The sequence below is a fragment of the Cryptotermes secundus genome, unplaced genomic scaffold, assembly GCF_002891405.2.
Source record: "Cryptotermes secundus unplaced genomic scaffold, Csec_1.0 scaffold468, whole genome shotgun sequence".
NCBI lineage: Eukaryota > Metazoa > Arthropoda > Insecta > Blattodea > Kalotermitidae > Cryptotermes > Cryptotermes secundus.
In genome coordinates, this window is record NW_019721526.1 from 1,369,983 (window position 1) to 1,397,816 (window position 27,834).

General features: G+C 41.0%; 2 protein-coding genes across 2 annotated transcripts in view; one reads left to right on the plus strand and one right to left on the minus strand.

The window, feature by feature from the left end:
* Positions 1-27,834, minus strand: part of LOC111875523 (fatty acyl-CoA reductase 1) — a 234,824-nt gene that overhangs the window by 201,144 nt on the left and 5,846 nt on the right. The gene's annotated exons all lie outside the window — the stretch shown is intronic.
* LOC111875521 (proprotein convertase subtilisin/kexin type 5-like) lies at positions 1,707-27,716 on the plus strand. The gene is made up of 2 exons (XM_023871837.2): positions 1,707-1,873; positions 22,829-27,716. The coding sequence occupies exons 1-2, from the start codon at positions 1,804-1,806 to the stop codon at positions 27,169-27,171; spliced, it is 4,413 nt and encodes a 1,470-aa protein (XP_023727605.1). The 5' UTR covers positions 1,707-1,803; the 3' UTR covers positions 27,172-27,716.

Sequence of the window (27,834 nt, forward strand, 5' to 3'; positions counted from 1 at the left end):
TATGTCCGCCAACACAGTTCAATATCCGACATAGGCCAACCACCATCCCGCTTAATTATTAACGGAGGATCTTCGTTCTGGAGCAATGCAGTTGGAAAGCGAAGCTGTCCACTCATCAGTCCGTTAAAGTCACGTGATGGTCTCACAAAATCACTTTAGAGTAAGCTAAATAAACACCTAATACGATGACGGCAATTAATTAATAATAAAATATTAAATAATGACTTTAAGTTGATGTGTTGAAGACTTTAGAAGTCAAACGTAATTAGTTAATTTACCTGAAACAGTTTTTAACGGGAAGAGATTTAAAAGAATTATGTTTTTCTCTCCTCTTGCTCCAACTTTGAAGCATCGGGCTAATTTCTCAGTTTCATGATCATTATCAGATGATGAGACTCATTGGACGGGTGATCAGCTAGTCGCAAGGCCTCTACCTAAACACGGGGCAACACAAACACAAAATAAACGCATACACACCAAAATTCCTTGCCTTGTGCGGAATTCGAACTCACGACCCAGACTTCAGAACGAGGGAAGGCAGTGGACGCCTTAGACCACACGGCTACCTTGATCGGCTCATTAAAGTATCATAAAAGAAAAAATACCAGAAGGACGCCAATTTGCGAACCCACCCGCAGAGCAACTGAAGTGTGCGAATTATCAAACAGAAATACCAGACAGTTTAAGTATCCTAAACTTATTTTCATTATAACAACAAATTAAGTAGTTACTTTTTGGTGTAATGCAACCGCAGGAATTAGTAGTACAGTTCCCATTATTTAAAGTAAAACATCGTCAGATTCTAAAGGTGAGAGAAGTTTGGAAGTTTACTTCCTCTCCTTACGAATTTTACGTTACTGCCTTAACCCCATTGCCTAATTCACTGATTCTGACATAACGGAAATAGTATTATTTTTACTTTATAGCAATTATTTTTTCCTTGGCACTACAGCCCCAGTGGGCCTAGGCCTACCTCCATGAACTTCTCCGTTCACTTTCGGTTTTTCTAGATCTTACACATTCGGTAGGACTCCTTGGGCGGGTGATCAGCTCGTCGCAAGGCCTCTACCTGTACACAAACACAGAAAAACGCGCACACACAAACTAAACGTCCATGCCCTTAGTCGGATTCGAACCCACGATCCCGGTTTCCAAGCGAGCGAAGACAGTACATGCCTTAGACCGCTCAGCTACCGTGACCGGCTTTATAGCAAATATCTTGTTCAGTTCGTCGCTTCTTGAGTAAACCGTCAGAGAAAATGAAGGAGATGTTCAAACAGTTAACTCAGAAGCGATATATGCTTCTAAGAGACGACAAACCGCAGCTTTGAATCATTTAACGTGTGACATTAACACATCAGAGTATTACGTAAAATGAGTGGGAGTTTGTGCTTGAGCCTCAACGGTCAAGTGGCAGTATTCTATTCAGCAGACGCAAACAAATGCAATGCTTCATATTACGTGTAGAAATGGGAAGTGGGGAGATGTTCCGCTGAATAGCGCGTTCTCACTTGTTTGTTCATTCCATCTCCAGTATCTCGCGTTGTTAAGAATGTTGACTGACATGACAGATTCTGGCTTGCAGAGGGGAAAAAAAAGAAGAGGGGGAAGTACGCACACAAAAGTCACATATTTTACCTTGACAGCCCTCAGATCCTGCAAGGATGAGCCATCTGGATAAACCCGGCAGTTTATTTCTTTTGAGGATTCCAAATTGCCCCCACTCCTGTCGCCTCGGTTTATATGACCTGTCCACTATAACACAGAGAGAACCCACAGCGCTGCCTTCATGTTGAGTGTGCCATGGATCCTGTCGCATCTTCGTCAGGCTCCACTGGTCAGCGCCATGCTACGAGCTGTAGAACATTCACAGGTTAGTGTAGTGGTTTTCAAATTGTGGTCCGCAAATCTACAGGGCTCCATTCCTAGAGATTGTATAACGTAATAAAAATTATGTTTCGTGTTCCTGTCTCAGTCCAGGTTCATTTAAGCACAGTGTGACTGTTCTTTATCCTTTTTACATTTTATTCTAACTGTGATATATGAGGATATAATTTGCTTAAAGAATGAATCAAGTGGGACCATATGCCTCGTGTTCGTTGATTCATTTCTTGTGTCATCGCAGTAACCATATACAATCCTTCTCGTGATACAACACGAAGCAATTGTGTTAGAGGAATGAAGAAGTGTGTCAAGTTATCGGAAGAGTTTTAAAGTATTTTCATGTTCTCCGAGTGACAGCCTTGAAGTTCCAAGTGCAAAGTGTTGCCCGCGACACATGTTATTTCAGTCAGAGATATTAATTCTGTCCATTGCGGCTTCCTACATGTAACAAAGTTTTTACTGAGGAAGTCTCCTAACCCACGTGACACTTCCATCAAAGAGCTGTTTAAGAAATATCGTTATTTTGTTTCGTACAGTAACACGCACATCGCGCGTACAAACACATTCTTTGTCCTTGTTTCTGAGTCGCACGGTGCCGTACACGCAAGTTGTTACCACATTGTTCATTAAATATTGCAAAATGTGGTCCTTCATCTCAATAATGTTGAGAAATATTTTTGTGTAATGTGGCACAGTTCAGATATTTGGAAACGAAGATAAAATATCAAAACCTGATTCAGGCGGAAATTAAGAGGAGATTGAACTCGGGTAATGCTTGCTACCAGTCAGTCCAGAACCTTCTGCCTTCTCGTCTGCTGTCTAAAAACATAAGAGTTAGAATATACAAAATTATAATCTTGCCTGTAGTTCTGTATGGGTGTGAAACTTGGTCTCTGACATTAAGGGAGGAACATAGACTGAAGGTGTTTGAGAACAGGGTGTTGAGGAGAACATTTGGACCGAAGAGAGATAAAGAAACTTGTACATAACATAACTTGTACTCTTCTCCAAGTATAATTAGAATAATCAAGTGAAGGAGGATGAGGTGGGCAGGGCATGTAACACAAATGGAGGAGAAGAGGAATGCATATAGGATATTGGTGGGAAAGCCAAAAGGAAATAGACCACTGGGAAGCCCAAAGTGTAGGTGGATGAACAATAATAAAATGGATCTTAGAGAGATAGGATAGGATGGTATGGATTGGATTGATCTGGGCTCAGGATATGGACCAGTGAAGGCCTCTTGTGAACACGGTAATGAACCTTCGGGTTCAATAAAATGCTGGGAAATTCTTGAGTAGCTGTAGAATTGGCGGCTCCTCCAGAAGGGCTCTGCTGCATGAGTGAGTGAGTGAACATAATCTGTATCAGTTGGTGCAGAACATATTCTTGTAAACTTAATATTTCTCTCTAAACGCCAAATCCATTAAGCGGAATTGCTCAACCCGAAATTCACGTTGAGACTACATCACGACACGGAGGAGTACATAAGGCATGGAGTCAAAGTTTCGGGTATTTTACATTCCAGCACTAATGAATACGAGTTTTAGCTTCGCGTTGGCGAAAGAAAATAAATCCCGTTATGCTCTGCCCACAGGCCTGATGGCGAAGAGAAACATTATTGCTTTTGTACAGGATCGAACCACAGACATTAACGTTGCCATCCACTTTAATGGCTGAAAAATCCTGGCATATCAGGCGTATACTGGTCAAATTAGTTAAGCAAAATTACTGTCCGTTCGACCTTCCGTAACCTTGCGCGATAAACTTTGCCAGGCACCAAGAAACTTCGTGTGAACACTCATGAAAGTCTATGAAGGCTGGCACTGTACTTAAAGGTGTATATAAATTCAAAATTTAGAATAATCAAAATTGTTCGAGAAAAGGTTCTAGACATCAATGAGAAAAATAAGATTTGTTATGCATGCAGGTTTAAGCGGTCAATAGCAAGGGTTCGATTTCCGGAAGGACGAGGAATGTCTTTCTCCGGTATCGCGTTCATAACGATTTTGGGGCCCACCCAGCTTCCTATCAAGGAAGAGGAAATTTAGAGGTTAAAAATAAGTTCCAATCTCAACCTCGTGCAGAAGTTATCCATGTCCTCATACTCCTTTATGGCATGATTACTAGACACAGAAACAATTGCATGTTAAGTTGAACCGCATTTGCACCAGTTTCCTTCTCCTTGTAAACTTTAAGTGTCATCAGGTCCTTCTGTGCGTCTTCCCTAACGATGTTTAAAACACGGATGGATTTTTACAAAATATAGTATGTAAGTCACACGACTACAGGCCACTTACTATTGTGGTTGTAATTTTCCTCCATCGCGATGCAAACTTGGCTGTCATGCAAATGTTTCAGTTAGAGGAAGCCTGGAAATCTGTGAGAGATTGGTCATAAAAAAATATGTTACTTTTATTACGACGGTTGATACTATTAAAGCAACATGATACCGTAGCAAAGTGTGTATTTTCCTTTCGGTCTGATGATGAGAAGAGAGCCCTTGAAAGAAGGTATACGCCTTTGAGTCCTTAACAGAATGACTTGTTGATAAATAGATAACATTTGAAAATATGTTGAAGGATATGAATTTTTTTATTATTTTTAGTGGGGTGAGACTGAGTCCACTTGATACTAAGGCAAGTACTGGTCTATTTTACCAGTCCCAGATGATAGATGCTGATGATTGTGGAAAAATTAGTGGAATGAAAATGTGTAGGGGAAACCGAAGTACTCGGGGTACACCTGCCCCAGTGTCACTTTGTCCACCACAAATCACACATGACTTGCCCCGGGCTCGAACCCAGGCCACCGGGGTGGGAAGTATTGAAGGATATGTTTGAATACAGGACAACAATTGTTACGACTAAACACGGAGCTACGCGATGTACTACACAAAATGCGTGTCTTGTGTCGGGCGTTTTTCGAATAAAGAAAACATTCGCTTTCAGAGAGCAAAAAATAAAGTTGCAAGTCTTTAAGTTTGCACGGCAGTACTCTTGCAGCTTATTTACTTTGCTTACAGTTAGACCCTAAAGATGGAGCTGTACGTTGCTCCGAAACGTCGGTAAATTAGTACCAGACTACACGACGTCACATCCAACAAGACGGTACTATTCAAATTTCGCTCAGTATGGCTGACGGAGGCTGATCACAGTGGCCGGGCGGTCTAAGGCTGGGATCGTGGATTCCCACTCAAAGACACGGATGTGTGTGCCTTAATTATGTGTTTGTGTTGTCCTGCGTGTAGGTAGCGGCCCACTCAAAGACATGGATGTGAGTGCCTTAATTATGAGTTTGTGTTGTCCTGCGTGTAGGTAGCGGCCTTGCGACGGGCTGATCACCCGTCGAAGGAGTCCTACCATCTGCGTAAAAAAGATTACGAAACTGAAGAAGAGGCCACGATCCAACAAAGGGCTGTAGAGCCATTGATGAATGACTGAAAATGGCTGACGGAGATCTGACCACCGATCTTCTCGAATAAAATATAAAGAGTGCTGAAGGGAAGCAGGGTCCAATTTAATTTGTTTGTCCAAATATGTGGACACTTTCAAAGTGCCTTCTTGTTCCTAATCGTTGGACCACCTAAGACTTATGTACTGAATGTGTATCAAAACACGGTTAAGAAGAATTAACTGATTCAGTGTTAACGCTTTCACTGAAGGTACAAGAATGTAAATTAGGGCATAAAAGGACACTTGCAGACGTGCGTAAAGCATTAGAAGAGGCATACTAATGAGCTGAAGTAATGGAAACCCACAGACTTACGTAACCAGCACTGTGTGTAGAAAACCATAATGTCAAGGTTTTAAAGGAAGAATGAAATAACGCATTATTTAAAGTTCTCGAACGCGAAGGATGACAGGGAATGTTTGTTCGATGGCACTTTCTTTAGTGTTCAACTCTTGCGTTGTGCAACAAGAAGACCGACAACCAACTACCTGACTAGCACAAATATAAACCACTGGAACTTCGGAATGCGAAGAAGAAAAAGGAAAGAAACTATTAGCGTCTTCAAACCGCTCATTAAGGAAGGCATCTCCTTCCCAGATGTATGAGCATATAAGGAACCTAAACCGGCGGCCCAGGACCCTCCTTGAGAAGCTAACAATAGCTCATACGCTCCAGGATTTCCCTTCCATTTATCGTACACGAAAGTTCATTACCTTGCTCAGATAAGCTCGTTATTAGGCCCTATATATAAATAATCACACGCTTCAAATCAGCAACAGCTTTTAAGGGCCCCACACACGTACGAATCTGGCTCGCGACTCGGCTTGGGTTCCAGTGAGCCAAACTCGTCCGTGTGTGGGTCGGAAAGTTGGGAGTCAGCTCATGCGTTTGTGTGAAATTAATCCGAGCCCGGCTCCCGAGTCAAGCTCGCAGGGCCGGACTCGCAAGCCAGACGCGTACGTGTATGGGCCCCTTAAGGGGAGGAAGTTTTGCGGATGGAAGGAGAGTTCTTGTAATATTCTTGGGGGTGAAGGGCGGACAGCATGTAGGGCTGACAACCTTGTTTAGAAAATGTGGGAACCTCAACATCGCACAACGCTACGGGCCTCCACGGTCTGTTACAGGGATAGCTTTACTTTACTTTTACTTACTTTCTCATGCAAATTTCGGGACATCACTTCAAATTAGGCTAAAACCGCTTCCCTCTAAATTCTTTCTAATTTATTATCCATGAATCGTCCAAATTTTTCATCCTATGAAATCTGTCACTGACAGCCTCTGTAAGTGAACAATATAAAAGGTAAACTCTCCTTGTAATAGGCCGTGAAGGCCAATGGAGTCGGGAGGCGTCGGGGCTCCTACATCTACTAGACAATCGGCTCACAAATGGCGGTGAAGTTGTCAGTCGATTTTATCAAATTAATAATAGCATCAAATATAAAAGATCATTAACGCTGTCTCGTGTGATTAATAAATGTTTTTTAATCTCTCATACTTTACTTGTTTTTTCGTATCGACCATCTTCAGAATGACATTATCAATACTTACAGAAACTACTATTACAATGTCATAGGTATAAAATATTATTATGTAACAATTACTAAGTTTTGCAAGAGGCTGCGCCATAGCTCAAGCGGTTAGTCGCTGGTTTCCCACCGCGGCAGTCCGAGTTCGAGCCCGGGTCTAGTCAAGTGGAATTTGTGGTGGACAAAGCGGCGCTGGGGCGGGTTTTCTCCGAGTACTTCAGTTTCCCCTGTCAATCTTCATTCCATCAAATTCTTCATCATCATAATCACTCGGGGCAGGTACAATAGGCCAATCAGTGGCCGCCGTGCCGAGTTGACCGAGTTGAAGTGCGCCCCCCACTAAGCGAAAATTTTAAGTTTTGCATGAATTTGTTAAAACATTGATAAATTATAATAATTAGTCCATTTACAAAGTAGTGTTTAAAAAACTTTTTGTTAAAATCAAGAACCAATTTGGTTCGCGTCATTTTTAGTTCTTTTTAGTCCTCTTTATTGTGTTATACACACAACACAGATTGGCCTGAAAAATATTTTGTAAATAGACTAATTATAATAATTATAAGTTTTTTAAAAAATTCATACACATCGTAGTAATTGTTTTCTACATCATCTGGTCTGAATTAAACCTGTCAAGATTAATCGATTTTTCGGTCTGTGTAACTGATTAATTCTTCAGAGAAAGATCATTTATTTTGTGTACTAACAGGCGAAAAATTGCGTGATCTCGCGTTTCATCCATGATGTGTATTTGTTGGCCATCTTGTAGTGTACTCAATCTCAAATGTCACTTCACTACATGTTTCGGCATCACTGTGCCATCCTCAGGTGTGTTATTTACGTCAAGCTATTTCATTGCTCACCATCATGTGTCGTTTGTAAAATTATCTAAAATGCACACTCATCATTAACTATAATAAAATTTATATATGTCAAAATTTGTTAAGATCTATCATCTTACACGTCTTAACTCAAATTCGCGTACTACATCATTCTTCCATTATGGGAGTCTTCCTCCTATATTTTGTGTATATTGTGTCTTGTGATGTTTCCTTTTTTGGCTGGGAGCGTTGTATATGTATGTATGTGCGTTTCATATTTAATAATTTATTTAAATTTTCTACGACGAAACTCTCAGTAACTCGAACTGTCTAGCGCCGAATGACATGATAGCGAATAATGAATTTGAAAGTACCCGGGAGGAAATAATAGTGACATGATTCGTATTACCATTTCGGAATTTGTGTAGAGGGACTGAGGATATCATGTAAATTACAGTCGGAATGGGCTGTGTTCCTGCCGAAATTTGAATAGGCACCTCCGGGGTGCAAATAAAAATTTCGCCGCTCAAGCCAGTTTGCTTGCTGTTGATTCATATCTCATCTTTATAGTGTGAAATACCGATTAAAACTCTGTGTTCATCTGACGATATTCTTCAGTGTTCAGTTGCGCTGAGATAATACTGGGCCGGAACAAATAACTGAAAATTAATTCAAGATATTTTGTTTAAACTCGCTCTTTTTGTTGTTCTTATTATTGTTACGGAAGAGTCATTAAAGAAATTGAACAGCTATGTATGAATTGTATATTTGAAAACCTCTAATGACACGTTTATTCTCCTTCCTAAATAGTGTCATACTTTTTATGGATTGCGACTGTAGAAGGGTTTTGGATTCACTGCCGGATTTATTGCACACTTTGACTACACTTTACATTTCACTGTTACACACGTGTTCATTACCGTTGCTTAGTAGCGACTTCCAACGGAGGACGTTCCCCTTCCTCGGGGTTCCTGTCCCTAGCCTTAGCTATCAGATTCTAACAATAACAACCCCAAACGACTGAACAGCAGCAATCCGCTGACTCACTAAATAACTCCTAACTTGTCCTCCTTATAACATTTCGGCGCGAACTGCACAGAAAACAGTTCCTCTGTTGCAATGCAATTACTGCGGTCGTGTATGTTGGGGTGTTCATGTTATCGCTATTCAACCACTGCCTAGCAACGGACGTTGTTTCCAAATCCATTACTTAGCAAACGCTGTTATATAGTTGCTTATTTCGCGTTCGTTTCCTAGCAACGCGTCTACATTCCACAACACAAATTAATTACTTTATGAAAATGTTTTATTGCTAAAGTACGAATTAAGCCATCCTTTAACCTACTAATGTTAAACAATGGATTAAATATGTTAATCGATTGACAACTGTACATTCCATGCTAAGTGGCTTGTTAACGCGGGACATGGCGTCCTCGGGTTGCGGATGAACGAGAACATCTATAGACGGTGAGGGTAGCTGCTAATGTCTTGAACAAATAATTGCAGACAAACGAGAGGAGGTGGGCGCAGGGCATGAGGCTAACAACCCGTCGCCGTAATGTAAGTAACATGAGCCCCCCTCTCAATTAGACAGTGTGATTCAGAATTTGAAATATTCGCAAAATACCCTTAGCTTGATTGTGTCACGGAGCTGGTCCTGTCATGCTGCGTCGAATTCTACAAGCATGGGAAAGGGGTAGCAGTCCGGGTAAGTTAAAAATGAAGAGGTTACCGTCAGGCAAACAAATGTTTTTAGTATTCGACTCAAAACATGAATTTCACACGTAACCTTCTACGTAATGAATATGCGGTCAATTTTTCCTTCGCACATAAATTTCAGCATAATAATAACTTGCTAGAAACAAAAAAAAAAGAAAGAAAGAAAGAAAGAAAGAAAGAAAAACATGCAGACCCCAGTCCATCTCTTAAGGCCCGTCCACATTACTCGTGCTCGTGCGTCAGAAGCTTACTGCTGCCAGAAAATCAGGATCTGGAGCTGACGAAGTGGATGTCCAAACTGGTTTGCATACAAAGCCTTCGCATTTCTTCACAACAGATATCAGCTCCAGATCCTGATTTTCCGGCAGCAGTAAGCTTCTGACGCACGAGTACGAGTAATGTGGACGGGCCTTAACAATACTAAACGTTAGAAAAGGCCACCAGAAGCAAACCTCCACAAATGAAATAAAAAACACACTGAAAAACCGGAAAGTCAGACCGCCATGACACCAACTTCTCATATCATGCAAGAATATTTTATAGTGAGCTCCTACTTGAATTAATTCTCTTGAATTTCTTTTAATTTTAATACGTATGTTTACTCTTAATTTTAAAATACAATGGTTATACTATTATTCGGGTCCGACCCAATTTTAACTAGCATCATACACTAGCATTGGATTGTATGTCAATTCCATCACCAGTTTTATATTCCCCAAGAATCATCTGATGATGACTTATCTGAGCGGAAACATTTTGTAAGTCGAAAAATAAAAACATTTGCTTGTGTGACAGTAACCGCTCCATTTTTATCTGTAACCACAGCAAGCAGGACAAATAGGATGCAACAGTATTGCGGAAGTGCAGGTACCTACCGCGAGAATATTAAGCGTTCACTCTTTTCCTTAATTCTTCTATTTATCAGCTCTACCACTAACGAGATTAATGATTAATGAATAAGGAGCAGGGGGTGCAATATGTTGCCGGTCACGGTAGCCGAGCGGTCTAAGGCATGCACTGTCTTCGCTCGTTCGGAAGCCGGGATCGTGGGTTCGAATCCCACTCAGGGCATGGATGTTTGTGTGCGTTTTTCTGTGTTTGTGTACAGGTAGAGGCCTTGTGACGAGCTGATCACCCGCCCAAGGAGTCCTACCGAATGTGTAAGATCTAGAAAAACCGCAGTGAACGGAGTTCATGGAGGTAGGCCTAGGCCCACTGGGGCTGTAGTGCCAAGGGGGGGGGGGGACAATATTTTTATTTAGTTGTATACTAACCGATCACAGTGGCCGCGCGTTAAAAGTCATGAACTATCTTCTCTCGCTCGAACAGTGGAATCGAAGGTTCAAATTCCATTCAAGGCACGGATGTCTGTGTTTGTGTAGGTAGCAATCTTGCGCAGGGCTGATCCCCCGTCCTAGGAGTCCTACCGACTGCCTTAGGATTCGGAAAATGAAGTGAAACAAAGCGTTCCAAGAATGCCCTATTTTCCAACGTGGAAGAAATAAGAGAGAGAGAGGGACAGAAATAGAGAGCTATACCGGTACGTTTATATTTTATAATATATTCATTAACAGCGAGCGATTTCGCGTAATGGTCACGCCCCATATTCGCGTTATGAAGGTGCTGGGTTCAAATCTCGGCCGGAACATTGGCTAACCTGAGATTTTATGTGGTAAATGAGTAAATGCAATGAGGCAAGTTATTATTTCAGAATAAAAAGTATTCAGCCCTAGACGAAATAATGTCTAATATCTAGTTCTGGTTCGTGACGGGAACCTATTCTATTAACTGACGTCCAATGTGAAGTTACGCAGGCCCTGATTTACCCTACCGCTGCGCAGTACCTCAGGTCGGCTTGCGTCTCATCTCTCCCGCCTCAGCTCCTTCCCGCCCTCCTGCAGCTGCTAAAACTTTGCCGCAAGCTAAGAAACCAGTAACTAGAAGCTAACCGTGCTAAATGCAGGCTATTTTCACGCCGGTCAAGTAGAAGACAGGCATGTAAGTTCAAATCTGTGACACTGGTTTATAATTCGTCACTTCTATAGCCAATACATACGTATCCTTAACTTACCAGCACACAAGGGGATTCCCACGCTGATGCTAGCGAGCAAAATGTCACGTCATCAAGGAGCATGTTTGTGACAAGATATGACGTTTACAGCTGACGTAATTCCTATTATGAAGCTCACGTCCTTCGTTTGGCAAGTTTTGAGGAAGTGATAGGTTAATGTCAAGATTAAATGCTATCGAACTTGTGCTGACTGGCAAATCGTGATGCTACGTACATCCACAGAAGTATCACAGGTAGTAGTAGTAGTAGTAGTAGTAGTAGTAGTAGTAGTAGTAGTAGTATAGTAGGAGCAGCGGTAGTAGCGATAATGGTGGTGGTGGTGTTAGTAGTAGCACGAATAGTAGTAATCTTGGTTCTAAATTGTCTCCTTTTGGTAACTGTTGGTTTTCGAGTTCCTGTTCGGTATGCTAGAAGCTGCAACATGCCAGAAGTCTGTGCTACAGACAGACACTGTCTTTCTGGCAGATGCGCTTCTGCTGCTAATGTCTGTAGCTACGTCGGCGTTTGAAAACAGGACAAGCAGCACAGTACACAACAGGAGGGAATACAACCCACAACCTCAACAAACAGAATTCAGCAATTTCCTCGCCCTGTAATTTTAATACCTGAAGATGACCAAATTGGTCGAAACATGTAGTGAAAACTTTTAAAGTGAATATATTCTAATATCGCATTAAGTGGAGGAACTGTTTTGAAAGAGACTGTGGACCTGTCGTCTGGACAGATTACTGATGATGATGATGATGATGATGATGATGATGATATTCTAATAAATTTTACAGAGCATTAGTGTTACACGTGAGACTGCAAAAGGCTAATTGACACTAAATGAAAAAGTGCAACAGGTTTGCTACAATATAATATTACGTTAGCGTATTTGACACGAAGACGGTTTCACTTAATTATACTTCATAATTAATTTCCTTAATTGCTAAAATATTACTTTTATTCTAGATTTAAAAATACTTAATATAAAAGTACAGTATATCAAAACGTAATGGTTTCCGTGAATGCAATAACTTGATTGTTACTTTTGTCTAAACAATACAAGTTTCCCTGCTTTATCACCTGTATATGTATACGTGTCTTGTTGCTCCCTTTGTTCTTGCATACTTTAAAGTTGATCATCATTTTGTTGACTAAACACGTAAATAAATAAAGAATTTAATACAATTGAATTTTATTGCATTCACTCTCGACTATACTTGTCTGACTGTTGTGCACGGGATGTAACAACTGCCTTGTAGGAGTAATATAAATATTTATCAATTTACACTTACAGAATGTGTGAAATTTGTTGAATTCATTTTGAGGGACAGTGTAGATTCTGTTGTGTAGATTCTTTGAAATAATTCCAAGTGCCAGACACAAGCACTGGAACTGTGTATACTTGATTTGGATGTCACATTTGCTTAACCTAGGGGTGCCACTTCTGTTACTTATTGCTGTCAATGTTGTCACTGCAACAGATGGTGTAACCTGCCAGATCGTTTTGCCGGATAGCAATAAAGGTAATGGGATCGGATATTTTGGAAAAATGCAATGAGGAAACCTGATAACAGTCCTCAGAGTATGAAAACTGAAACACTGACGGGCGTCATTTTCGAACCTGAGTATAATGATTTAAAATTAAAATTGCTTACCTTAGGTGAATTGTAAGCCCATCTTTCAACTCCACAAAATGTAATGTCACTGCACGGGTGCGCCTAATTTAGTCACAAAATTCTACTCTGACGTTACGTGTTTTATCATTGTGAAGTCGTGTTGCATTAGCCATTGAAATCACTGTACGCAGGGAGTAAAATTACGTCATGCTCGAAAATTCTGGACATCATCAAGAGTATTGAAATTTTTTGGCTAATGCAGATGTTTCTATGAAACACATAGGACTTAAGGTTCTCAAATACTTGGCTATGAGAAATTCTGTCTTCATAGATACAACACCGTATAGTACGCTAAAATTCAATGGAAGTTTCGGAGGAACATATTGCCTCTTTCTTCAGGGTAGAAAAATAAGCCAAGCAGGAAACCTGTATTAAGCAAGTAACAAGGACAGCAATCTTATTCTTCTAGCCTGAAGCTAGAATCGATGTTTTTCCGAAACGTCGGTTTACTTCCAAGGGGCTATACCGCGTTGTATCCCAGAAGAGAGAAATTTTCCATCAAATAANAGCAGGTAACAAGGATAGAAATCTTATTCTTCTAGCCTGAAGCTAGAATCGATGTTTTTTCCGAAATGTCGGTTTACTTTCAACGGTCTATACCGCGTTGTATCCCAGAAGAGAGAAATTTTCCATCAAATAAATTTTGTTGGGTTAATGCAGAGCGTGTTACCATTCATTTCAGTAATAGTTACTCTTCTAATGCTACAATGAAACACTGTAAATTTTCTGTTTCCAAGGCAGTTCCTGTTAAATGTTTGTAATTTGATAACACGTAAAGCTATCCTTATATAACAGGCCGTGGAGACCCATAGATTTTTAAGCTATCGAGGCTCCCACATTTTTTAGACAATCGGCTCACAGATGGCAGTAAGGTTTTCAGCCTTAAGCGCCGGCCACTCTTTACCCCCAGGAAGATTCCTGGTACTCATTTCTGTTTGAGGCTGAGTCGACCCCAAGGACATAGTGCGGCTGGAAGGATTAGGTCAATTGAAAAATCCAATGACCTCATTGAAAATTGAACCGGCGACCTTCTGGTTTGTAGCATAGTGCCTCAACCAACTACGCTACCGCGTACCTCTTCAGGATTTGGTACTCTATTGCTAATAATGTTGGTGTACCTGCTTGGCAACATTATCTTGTCGTTTGTGCAATTTATGATGAGGTCCGCCTTTTCCTCGTCAAATACTGCCTACAGCTCGGGACATCTGTTTAATTCTGTCTATTAATGGACAATGACAACCATATAATCCATCGGGTTTAAAGTAAGAGAAGTCGGAAATTCGCCCAACTAGTGTATCTCTTACTTGCAACTCTTTCTCGGAATGAACAACAAAACTGTTCTTGAACGTGAACGTCATTGGCCGAACACATTTCTTAATGGATATACTATACGTTTTCTCTGAGGTAGGAACCAAATTGCCCAGCAAATTCTCAAAGACTAGAACTGTGCTCCGTTCCTCGCATTAATACTTGAGCCTAAGCGACAAGCTTGAGGCTGCGTGTTGCCTTTGGACAACCATTTATTGCAAACTGATGGATCTGCACGTACTTGTATGTGTTTGAGTGAAAGCTGATGTGAGTGTTTGTTATGTAGTTGTTTGTATTACCACGATCCTACTTTGTCTTCTGAGTAATCTTAGAATTGGGGTCGTATTCTGTAGAAGAGGAGTGGCTGTTCTACGAAACTTCAGTAGTACTCTGTGTGCATTAGTGGATCTAGATGAAGGCTTTCTGGAAAGTAACCCATGTAGTTTGGCAGAAAGGCATCAACTTTTCGGACGAACATGTTGAGTCCATCCTGAGATAATAAATGTCTGCCACTGTTTCAGGTTCATATTTCGATATTTAGGGGTCTAATTCGATTAGAGGCACGATTTAGGTGGCCTTATGCTCCCGAAAATTTGTAGACAGTTGGCGCAATATCGTATATTTCTCGTGCAGTTTGAGCTCCATTCCGGACCTAAAACTATCAATATTAGCGCATCCTATTCAAGAAGCAATGACATTTTCAAACCTGCTATGAATTTTATTTCGAAACATAAACTGAAGGCAGAGTAAAGCGCGTGGACTTCAAAATCAGACCTGAAGATCCTCTTTAGTACACCCCACTTTCTCATATTCGGCAGTCTAGTGCGTAACGCATCCCCATGAGAAAGAAGTATCGACGAAAGCAATTAAAATACATTTTTATATACATTTAGGGCCGCGCCATAGCTCAAGCGGTTAGTCGCTGGTTTCCCACCCCGGCGGCCCGGGTTCGATCCCGGGTCTCGTCAAGTGGGATTTGTGGAGAACAAAGTGGCGCTGGGGCAGGTTTTCTCCGAGTACTTCGGTTTCCCCTGCCAATCTTCAATCCACCAGTTGCTCCACAATCACCCTCACCTATCATCTGGGGCTGTTACAATAGGCCAGAAGTGGCCGCAGTACAAGAGANGGGTCTGGAACGGGATCCACTCAGCCTCGTGAGGACAACCGAGGAGCTGATTCTCTTCAGATTCCGTCTGGCTGACATAGTGACATTTACTAGCACATTAACTGACTGGCTGACAAATGGATTAACTGACATGTTTTGACTGCCTGACTGGCTAGACGTCTGACTCCAGTTTTCTGACTGAGTAACTGACCAAACGAACGACTAACCTACCGACCAACTGACAGACCGACCGATTAACATGTTAATTGGGCCACTAGCTGACTGCTAGCAGACAAAAAAACTGTCCATCTCGCTCTACTGTTTACTTACGGTAAATCACAACACCTCACCTGGAATTAATCTCTAGCCGGTTTAATTGAACCCATTTTACCATAGTCTGTTCACTCATTATATCAATTTTTTATTGCTAGTGGGGTGGGACTAAGTCTCTTGTACTGCGGCCACTTCTGGCCTATTGTACCAGCCCCAGATGATAGCTGAGTGTGATTGTGGAGCAATTGGTGGAATGAAGATTGGCAGGGGAAACCGAAGTACTCGGAGAAAACCCGCCCAGCGCCACTTTGTCCACCACAAATCGCACTTGACCGAAGCCGGGCCGCCGCGGTGGGAAGCCAGCGACTAACCGCTTGAGCTATGGCGCGGTCAGTCTTTATATCAATGCTCATTTATATATTTCATTAACATCTACAAGTAGACATAGGAATTGTGGCTATTTTTTGTGACGTACAGACTGTACGCGGTATCGCGTGTTGATGGAAATTTGTTTGCACAAGCGCTTCGAGACATGGTTAATTTACGCTTTATTGTGTGACGAGCCATGCTCGGCCGGAATGGTGTTGCCACTCTTCACGTATCGCAAATTTACCAATGCTCAGACTATTTCGTGCACGTGATTTTTTAATAATGCGTAGTAGTTGAGAAAATTGTAAACGGATCCTTAGAGGTGAGGTGGAATTTTGCAGGAGACCTGTGCTGAACCATAGACGCTTTTGCCTAGAACTACAATCCTTTTGATAAAATTTCGGCGCCCCTGCCGGAGTATCAACTGCGTTTCTGTAAACTGCTTGATGTGTACACATCATTCCTTTAAGAACTGCGGATCTTGTGTGAAATGTTTTTCGACTTCCGGTGCTTTTCAATAGCTGCAAATGAACGTTCAGTGACCCCCAGTCTCTGTGTTTTCCTACTCGCATTGAGGATCCCTTCAGACAAGGGATTGTGTTAGAGGTTTCTCACTTCCTCGGGACCTCAAATACGGCGAAACGCATTGTTGCAAGTTTCCTGAAACACATGATAACAGAAGTAGAAAGAACTGGTGACTGTACTATTGATGGCGATATAAGAGAAGAGCTTTCCGTTTAATATTACGATTGCTCTAAGCGTCAGCTGTAACACGATAACTCCACTGTTGAAGGAGATAGTCTCCATACGGTTCGACCAGAACCTACCTCAGGGAGAGAATTGAGCAACAGATTAGTTGAGTACAGAATAGGACAGAAGACAGAATTCGACAGAAGACCGACGACTGAGTTGACCCTAGGGCCATAGTGTGGCTGGAAGGATTAGATGCATCGAATAATCTACCCTATCGGGACTCGAACCAGCGACGTACAGGCTTGTAGCATAGTACCTAACCAACTACGATATCTCATTCTCCCTTTGTAAATAATTTGTAAATTAAAATGTTGATACTAAGAAAGATTCAGTTTTAATATCATTAAGAATTACAAAACTGAAGAAACCGTTCACAGCAGAAGAGTTAGTTCTGTTGAGTACTGTTGAAGTTTTGGTGCAGTTTCAGGAGATGAAGCACTTTCCAAAATGAAATCGAAGCCACTTTCTAATGACATGGTTGCAAACGAGGTACAAGAAAAACTAAATGCAAATATTTAAATATCGCAGCGCTATCGATTGCAGGCAGATGAGTCAACTGACATAACAAATAATAATCTATTGTAGGTTTATGTGAGATGCGTGGATTTTATTGCCATAAAAATGACTGCAAATTTTTGTGTGTTTTGTTGAACCTATTAGGAAATACCACGACTGAGGAATTCTTCCGTGTTCTTTATAAATATAACTGTTCGTAGTAATAGAAAGGCGTCTGTGTCTGGAAAACGAACAGAAGTTTTAGCAAGTACTAAATAATTAGCGAGCCACTCTTTTTAATCTTCTTATGGTGCACAATTTATAAAGAAATATTAGCATCTGGAGGAATAACCGCAAAATGTATTAATGTTAAAACTACAGCAGTTCGTAGGGTCAACTTTTTTAAAAACAGTGCGTTGAACACTACTATTTTCCATCTTTGTGAAGAAATGGGAGCTTCATTTCAACAGTCACTACTACACACGGTCGTAAGGTGTGCCGTGCCATAATCCACGCGGTTATTTGCCGGCTTCCCACCGCGGCGACCCGGGTTCGAGCCCAGGTGAGTTAATGTGGGATTTATGGTGGACAAAGTAGCACTGGGGTAGGTTTTCTCCGAGCATTTCGATTTTCCCTGCCAATTCTAATTCCACCGACTGCTCCACATTCATAATCTATCATCTAGTGCTGGTACAATAGTCCAATTAGTGGCCATCCTGCAGCATAGTACTCACTTGGTCATATTAATTAAAAGCGGAAGTTCATGAACTTCTGCAACGGGGAAAATATGACTCGGCTGAAAATTTCTGGGTAGTCGTTTGGTTGGCAAAAATTGCATGTTTAGTAAGTAACTTTCATCTGTTAAATGGGTTTAATTTAAGCCTGTAAGATTCAATGAAAACTATCTTTGATACACACGGCAAAATTTAAGATTTTAAAAACACATCCGTACTTCTGTCAAAGAAGAATTAATCGAAAAGCTTTCGATATATGCCCTGAATTTTCGTAGATCATAGATGATGAAGTTGGCTTTAAAGCCAACTTCATCAATAAATATTTATGTCCGTATGTGGAATACCGTACTAAAAGTCTCTACGAAAATGTTGAGGAATGCTTCCCAGAATATTTTAACAAAGGCGCAGGAGATTTTTGGATATTTTATTTACTTATTTAACATTTAAACAACGAAATTGCGTGTAAAGGAGAAAAGTTGCTGGCAGATTTATCAAAATACACCATATTAATATTTTAAAACAAAATGACCTGGAGCAGCCAGTTTCCTAACTGATGTCGTAGACCAATGTCCCACAATTAACACAGGGGATTTAATTTCAGTCCCACTGGTTTTCCTGGATCTTCCTAACAGCATATTCTAAAGCAAAGTTGAAAAGTAATGGCTTCATGAATCTCCTTGAAGAATTCTATCTTCTGGAATATAACGCCGTGTATCTCATTTAAAGACGTCGGATGTTCTGAAGGAATATATCGCCTCCATCTTCAGGGTCAAAAATAAAACGTACAAGATACCATCGTCAAGGCAGATAGCTTCCTTTGCCATCTACTTACAGACTGCTATCTTTCACGGCTTATTCTTCGACCTTAATATAGAAGTGATACATTCCTCCGAAACGTCGGTTGACATTGAACAGACTCTTCTCTTCATAACTGCAGCTCTGAGAAAATCAAATCCTACAAAAAATTCCTTGTTTCAGGCCATCATAAGAAAAGTATCACAAAATATTAAGTGTACGGAATTTGCTTTGCATTTCATATAAACACATTTCAATTAGCCTAACTAGTTTCATATGTGCCAAAACTCTATGAGAGTATTGTAAAATACCGCCTTTCTAACTGAATCATAGGTTCGCTTGCAAGTCCATGAATCTCTAATGTACGGTTTCACTGTATTCTCATTTTTCTCCGCTATTTGAGGAATGCAAAAGATCCGATCAGTAGTTGATCTGTTACATCGAAACCCACACTGATGATCCCCAATAATTTTATCTACATATGGAATTAATCTTGAGAGAAGAATATTCGATACACTTCTGTATGAAGTTGATGGCAGCAACATCCCACGATAATTATTAGGGTCGGTTTTGCCGCCCTTCCTGTAAATTCGTACATGAATAGAGTCCTTCCGCTGATCATGCAATTCTTCCTCATTCTAAATAAAAATTAACGAGTTTATGGATCTGAGACGGTAATGTGCCACCCCATACTTGAATCAGTCTGCCGGAATTTGATTACTATCTGGTGATTTATACTTTTTCGACGTTGCAATAGTAATTTAAACCTTAAAAAGACTGGGATCAGGTACTAACGGCTCAGCTGTTATGTATATCTATCTACCTTACATCACTGACCCTATATCAACTACATTCAATAACTGAGAGAGGTAGTTCTTCTAACTGTTCAAAATATAGTGGGAATCTCCAAGCATATCACCATTCTCATCCTTCGCTAAGTTACTTCTAGGTTGGTGACCCCTCTTAAATTCAATCATTCCTCTAAACAGGTGTCTAATTTCCTTGTTCTTGCTGTTCAGTGTAAGCTCATTAATACCGTCTTTCATACATTCCTCTTCTTATTCCTGAAATGCCTGCTGACTTCACGTCTTATAATGTTCAGATTGTCCCTGTTTGATTCGCATGAATCCTGTAACAACTGCAATCCGGCTTGTTTACTTTGATATAATTTTGGATACTCCTCTTCGAACCATGGCTTACACTTCTTTAATTCATAACATCCTACACTCGCTTTGGTTAAAATTGTTATATTCTGTGTAATAGTTTCCCATGTTCTATTAATAACATCAATATCATGTCTGTTTTCCGAAGCTGCGAACCTATTTGAGATTTCAACCCAGTACTGCTCTTTGCCCTCCACCTCATTCAATTTCCAAACAATGAAGCTCTCCATATCAAATTTTGTGTGTTGTCAGTTTACTCACTACCAGTCTGTCCCTAACGTTTGCCACCACTAGATGGTAGGTAGTCAGCACCTCAGTCATTTCCTCTGAACGACTGTACATCAAGTACACTTGAATTCCTCCATCCGCAACCCGAGGACGCGCCATGCCGTGGTGACAAGGGGAACATTTAACATGGCCAGGTTATAGAACGAAATAAATTAATAGAAGTGTGTGAGAAAATAGGTGCAGACACACAAGGAAATTTCAGAATTATGTTACGTAAGATAGAAGGCCCAGTAAAAGCAAGGACAAGAATAATAATAGCGAACAACAAAATTTCACTTAAATTAGTGTCTATAATAGGAGGATTACGTTGAAACTTCGCCTCACTACAGCAGGAAGTTGGCATTGAAAATGTACAGTTTCCAGCCACAAGTGAAACGTCTATATAATTCGGCCCGTAGGTCAGGGCTGAACAAACTACAGCCTTCAAGACTAATATGGCCCCCATGACATAAATTATAATCCGTAAGAAATATTTTTACTCTTTGGAATCGCTTTCTGAAAACGCAAGGGGAGCACAGAAGTAAAGATACACGCATTCTACCATTCGGAACTGTTCTGTTTTGAAAGAGTCACTTTCATAATCCATGCACCAAGGAACTAATCTTACGAAGGATAAAATAACTGAATGACGCGCAAGCTAGAACGCGCGCGCACGCACGGTATATCATTAAATTCAAAGGAAATTCCAGTGGCAGTCATGACCTTGTTTGGCTTCAGATCGGTGTGTCTCGTGTGTTTTTTTATTTGCCAAGGGCGTAAAAATGTTACTTTGTTTTTGGCAGGTCGGGTGAAATATAGGAATTATAGGAAAATTATTATAAAAATTATATTATATTATATTATATTATATATTATATTAATTATATTATAAAAATTATATATCAAAATTAACAGTGGAATGCAAATGATGGACTCTAATTATTTGCATAATTATACATACGTGTACGCACACATATTACACGTATAATACATACATACATGCAATTTGTGCAGTATCCGTGATTTGGGCTCATCCACTTTATTCACTCTTTGCTTATAAAACAGCACTTTCGCAATAAAGCAAAGTAAAGTTGTCCTGTGCTTAATTATGCATTACGCTATAAAGGCGTATGGGGGAGTGGATGCATAGATCCATGATTTCTTCATCTCGACACTAGTTGTAGGTAAATGGTGAGCTTCACGAGCCGGCTGCTTTACTCCCCTAGTAATAGCATCCCGTACCCATTCAATATGAGTTTGAGTGGACCCCAAAGCTTGTCTGGTTGACTTGGACACGAGAAAATTCTTGATACTACCGAGTCTCGAATTCTGACCCCGCGGTCTTCCAGCCCCTAGCCAGCGTACGAGTATAGCCAGACTGCACAATACTTCAAGAAAACGTGGTAAAATAGATGAAGTCATCTATCAATAGCGTAACTTAGAAAGACGAGACAAGCCGTGTATACAACTAAAGGATATTAGCTACCGACAGACGATAATTAATAGCGGACGTAAGTCTTGTGACTTGTATCTTGAGAGTGTCAGTTACAGAACTCGGCCAAGACGTCCCTATCCTGACTGAGGTTTATACAAAATGTCCGAAATCTCTCCATGCAAGCCCTAAAACACAACCTGAAACTAGGCCACGACCACTTCCTGCCAAATACATTTCTATCCATTTTTCTTAAATCATACTATTCGACGCTATATAGTCAGAGCTGCGGATTAACTAACTTCGTGGAGCTGATCCCTTCTTGAGAAGCCGCCAGACACGCAGCTACTCAAGAACTTCCCAGCATGTTATGGAACCCGATGATTCTATCCCCTGCCCACAAGAGCCCTCCATTGGTCCCTATTCTGAGCCAGATAAATCCAATCCATACCACCCCATCCTCTACCTATAAGACCCATTTTAATATTACCCACCCACATACGTCTTTGTCCCCCTAGTAACCTCTATCTTTCTGGCTTTCCCACCAATTTCCTATAGGCATTCCTCTTCGCCCCAATTCATGCTACATGCCCTGTCCATCTCATCCTCCTTGACATGATCATTCTAACTATACTTGGCGAAGAGTATAAGTTCTGAAGCACCCCATTATGCAGTTTTCTCGAACCTCCAACCACTTGATTACACTTCGGTCCAAATATTCCCCTCAGCACCCTCTTCTCAAACGTCCTTAATCTCTGTTCCTACCTTAATGTAAGAGTCCAAGTTTCACACTCATGCAAAACCACAGGCAAAATTAAAGTTCTGTATGTTTTAATTCTCAAATTTTTAGACAGCTAAGGAGTTAACAAAAGGACCTGGGCTGAGCTACTGACAGCGGCCTTGACTAAGCAGTCATTTACATTGCCAGCTTTGCGGATATGAATGAGGTTAATATAAAAAAGTAATATTTCATTTCAACAGTCATTTGGTATGCTTCAGGAACTGCGCTGATGGTACTGCTGCTCTTCGTGGCTGGCGTGGACTCATGGAGATGGGGTTCAGAGTCTTCTTGTCCTCCAGGACCGGAACCACAATGTCCAGAGAATCCTGTGGAAGACGCTTCAAACTACTTCCCTCACCCCACTGACTGTCACTATTACATCCAGTGTGACAGCAGCAGGAGACCGATCTGCAGGCGCTGCTCACCGACGACGTACTTCAACCCCAAAACTTTCAACTGTGTTTGGCCGCTTCAAGCGAGCTGTGAGCACAATGAAACAACCAGAAGGGAGAGTCTGCTGCCGCCAATATGCGGCCCAGACAGAGAGTGCTATGGAGAAGGGGAGACAGAGAGGGATTACGTGGAATGTTCGCGTTATTACGTATGCAGGAATGGGACTAAAGTGCGAATGGAATGTCCGGAAGGGCAAGCATTCAATGCCCGGCAGGGTATATGCGATGAACCCGAAAACGCTGGTTGTGATGATTTTACGTACTTAGAAGACAGGCGATGTGCAGAAGAAGGGAAGCCAATTAAAATTGATTGTCACTCATATGTTATATGCAAACATGGCAAGAATGAAACCTACAGGTGTAACGCAAATCAATATTTCGATGAGGCAACTAGAACATGCCAACCAGGATCCTGTGATAAACCCATCTGCGAGGATAAAGAAGATCCTACAGATTGCAATTATTACTTCAAGGACTGTAATCGAAGGACAAAATGTCCAGAGGATAAGCATTTTAATAAGAAGACAAAACATTGTGAAAACCAGTGCACTGCTGGCTGTAAGAATCCTAATGAAATTCCACAGTGCAGACAGTGCCAAGAGGAAAGTAAGATACTGCAATTTGATTGCCACTCCTACACTATCTGTAAAGATGGAAAAATAGTATCTTTCAATTGTCGAGCAGATCAGAGGTTCGATGAGTTATCAGGAACTTGTAAGGCAGGCTCCTGTAAAACTTTTTGCGAAGACAGGGAAGACCCTACAGACTGTAATTATTATATAAAGGACTGCGATCAAAGAACAAGGTGTCCTGACCACCAGCATTTCAACCGCCAAACCAGGCGCTGTGAAAATCAATGCACAGCTGGCTGTAAAGATCCGAAAGATATTCCACAGTGCAGACAGTGTGAAGAAGGACAGATACAGCAATACGACTGTCACTCCTACAACATATGCAAAGGAGGCAGAATAGTTAATATCATATGCCGCACTGATCAACATTTTGACTCGATTAGTGGCATATGTAAACCTGGTCCATGTACTCCACCAACATGCGAGGATAAAGAAGATCCTACCGATTGTAATTACTACATAAAGAATTGCAACCAACGGACAAGGTGCCCTGCAGGACAACACTTCAACAAGCTAACGAAACGTTGCGAAAATCAGTGCACAGCTGGTTGCCAGGACCCAATTAATATTCCGCAATGTAGACAGTGTAATGAAGAAGGCAAAATATTGCAATATGATTGTCATTCCTACGCCACATGTACAGGAGGTAAAGTAGTGTCTGTAAAGTGTAGAGTTGATCAATATTTCGATGTGACTAGTGGCACATGTAAAGTAGGATCCTGTAATCCTGAACCCTGCGAGGATATAGAAGATCCTACCGATTGTAATTACTACATAAAGAATTGCAACCAAAGAACAAGGTGTCCCGTAGGACAACACTTCAACAAGCTAACGAAACGTTGCGAAAATCAATGCACAGCTGGTTGCCAGGACCCAATTAATATTCCGCAATGTAGACAGTGTAATGAAGAAGGCAAAATATTGCAATATGATTGTCATTCCTACACCACATGTACAGGAGGTAAAGTAGTGTCTGTAAAGTGTAGAGTTGATCAATATTTCGATGTGACTAGTGGCACATGTAAAGTAGGATCCTGTAATCCTGAACCCTGCGAGGATATAGAAGATCCTACCGATTGTAATTACTACATAAAGAATTGCAACCAAAGAACAAGGTGTCCCGTAGGACAACACTTCAACAAGCTAACGAAACGTTGCGAAAATCAATGCACAGCTGGTTGCCAGGACCCAATTAATATTCCGCAATGTAGACAGTGTAATGAAGAAGGCAAAATATTGCAATATGATTGTCATTCCTACACCACATGTACAGGAGGTAAAGTAGTGTCTGTAAAGTGTAGAGTTGATCAATATTTCGATGTGACTAGTGGCACATGTAAAGTAGGATCCTGTAATCCTGAACCCTGCGAGGATATAGAAGATCCTACCGATTGTAATTACTACATAAAGAATTGCAACCAAAGAACAAGGTGTCCCGTAGGACAACACTTCAACAAGCTAACGAAACGTTGCGAAAATCAGTGCACAGCTGGTTGCCAGGACCCAATTAATATTCCGCAATGTAGACAGTGTAATGAAGAAGGCAAAATATTGCAATATGATTGTCATTCCTACACCACATGTACAGGAGGTAAAGTAGTGTCTGTAAAGTGTAGAGTTGATCAATATTTCGATGTGACTAGTGGCACATGTAAAGTAGGATCCTGTAATCCTGAACCCTGCGAGGATATAGAAGATCCTACCGATTGTAATTACTACATAAAGAATTGCAACCAAAGAACAAGGTGTCCCGTAGGACAACACTTCAACAAGCTAACGAAACGTTGCGAAAATCAGTGCACAGCTGGTTGCCAGGACCCAATTAATATTCCGCAATGTAGACAGTGTAATGAAGAAGGTAAAATATTGCAATATGATTGTCACTCCTACACCACTTGTAAAGCAGGTAAGATAGTGCCTATAATGTGTAGACTTGATCAATATTTCGATGTGACTAGTGGCACATGTAAAGTAGGATCCTGTAATCCTGAACCTTGCGAGGATAAAGAAGATCCTACTGATTGTAATTACTACATAAAGAATTGCAACCAACGGACAAGGTGCCCTGCAGGACAACACTTCAACAAGCTAACGAAACGTTGCGAAAATCAGTGCACAGCTGGTTGCCAGGACCCAATTAATATTCCGCAATGTAGACAGTGTAATGAAGAAGGCAAAATATTGCAATATGATTGTCATTCCTACACCACTTGTAAAGGAGGTAAGATAGTGTCTGTAAAGTGTAGAGTTGATCAATACTTCGATGTGACTAGTGGCACATGTAAAGTAGGATCCTGTAATCCTGAACCCTGCGAGGATATAGAAGATCCTACCGATTGTAATTACTACATAAAGAATTGCAACCAAAGAACAAGGTGTCCCGTAGGACAACACTTCAACAAGCTAACGAAACGTTGCGAAAATCAATGCACAGCTGGTTGCCAGGACCCAATTAATATTCCGCAATGTAGACAGTGTAATGAAGAAGGCAAAATATTGCAATATGATTGTCATTCCTACGCCACATGTACAGGAGGTAAAGTAGTGTCTGTAAAGTGTAGAGTTGATCAATATTTCGATGTGACTAGTGGCACATGTAAAGTAGGATCCTGTAATCCTGAACCCTGCGAGGATATAGAAGATCCTACCGATTGTAATTACTACATAAAGAATTGCAACCAAAGAACAAGGTGTCCCGTAGGACAACACTTCAACAAGCTAACGAAACGTTGCGAAAATCAATGTACAGCTGGTTGCCAAAAACCAGAGGATATTCCACAGTGCAGGCTGTGCCAAGAAGGCGAAATACTGCAATACGATTGTCACTCCTACACTATATGCGAAGGTGGCAAGTTAGTTCCTGTCACTTGTCGTGCAGATCAATATTTTGACGTCTTAAGTGGTACGTGCAAAATCGGATCATGTGACCCTAACCCTTGTGAGGATGTGGAAGATCCCGCCGATTGCAATTATTATTTCACTAATTGTAACCAGAGAAAAAAGTGTCCTCAGGGTCAACATTTTAACAGGAAAACTAAACGTTGTGAAAATCAGTGTACTGCTGGATGCATAGACCCAAGCAAAATTTCGGATTGTCACTTATGTGAACCAGAAGGGAAAACATTTGAAGACCCTTGTAGTTGTGAAATGTATTATGTATGTAAGGGTGGCGTGAGAGTTATTGCTATGTGTGATGATGGTCTCCATTACAACAGAACACTGGCTCAATGCGACGTGCCGTGTAGCGATACATGTCCGAAATTGTTCGCTAGAAAACCCGAATGCTGTGCCTCAACGAAAGGAAAACCCGAACCGCTGTGTCCTTCAACCACATATTCCGTGTTCCTGCCTCATCCGAGTGACAGTCGCTGGTTTTATCAGTGTCAACAAGGCGTTCTTTACTGCAACAGATGTCCTCCTGGATATAAATGGAATACTGATGAAGACACCTGCGATAAATCTTGCCAATGTCCGTGAGAAAATATCCTGCTGTGAAGTGTGGAACCAAAGCAGACATTGCATCAGTCGCTCCACTAAAAACGAAACTATTACATTACCAAAATGATTTGTGGCGATCAACATGGTAAAGACAATGTTCCTGAAGCAAGACTTCCAGCCACAGAAAATGTATTGTAATTTCCATCTTCAATCATTTGCCGAAATTGCCTGTATAATCTATTCCACCATACATTACAGCGGTCCAAGTAGTCTTTCTACGGGTTTGGTTTAAAGGCTGCTGAGTATCGCCTCTCTCCTTCCGCAGTCCGAATTGTGAGGAATGCCAACCTCTAAGTCTGCATAAGTTTCTGTCTTCATACCAACCAAACAATCGTATATTCTGGAGTATCTTTAGAGTGAAGATACTAAACGAAATTTATCTGCAATACTCTTCTTTTCAAGTATGTGAATTAATATTTTGTTCAATGATTCACATTTTGTCAATGAGGAAATAAAATTTCCATCCTTCCTAACTACAGAAAAATAAAGAACAATAGAAGAATTGTAAGTTTTGAGGTTTTCACGGCGATGACAATGAAGAAAGTCGTCTTCTGGGATCTGGCGCCGTGTATTCTTCGTTTTGGTCGACGTCGGCCAAAACGAAGAATACACGGTGCCTAAACCCAGAAGACGACTTTCTTC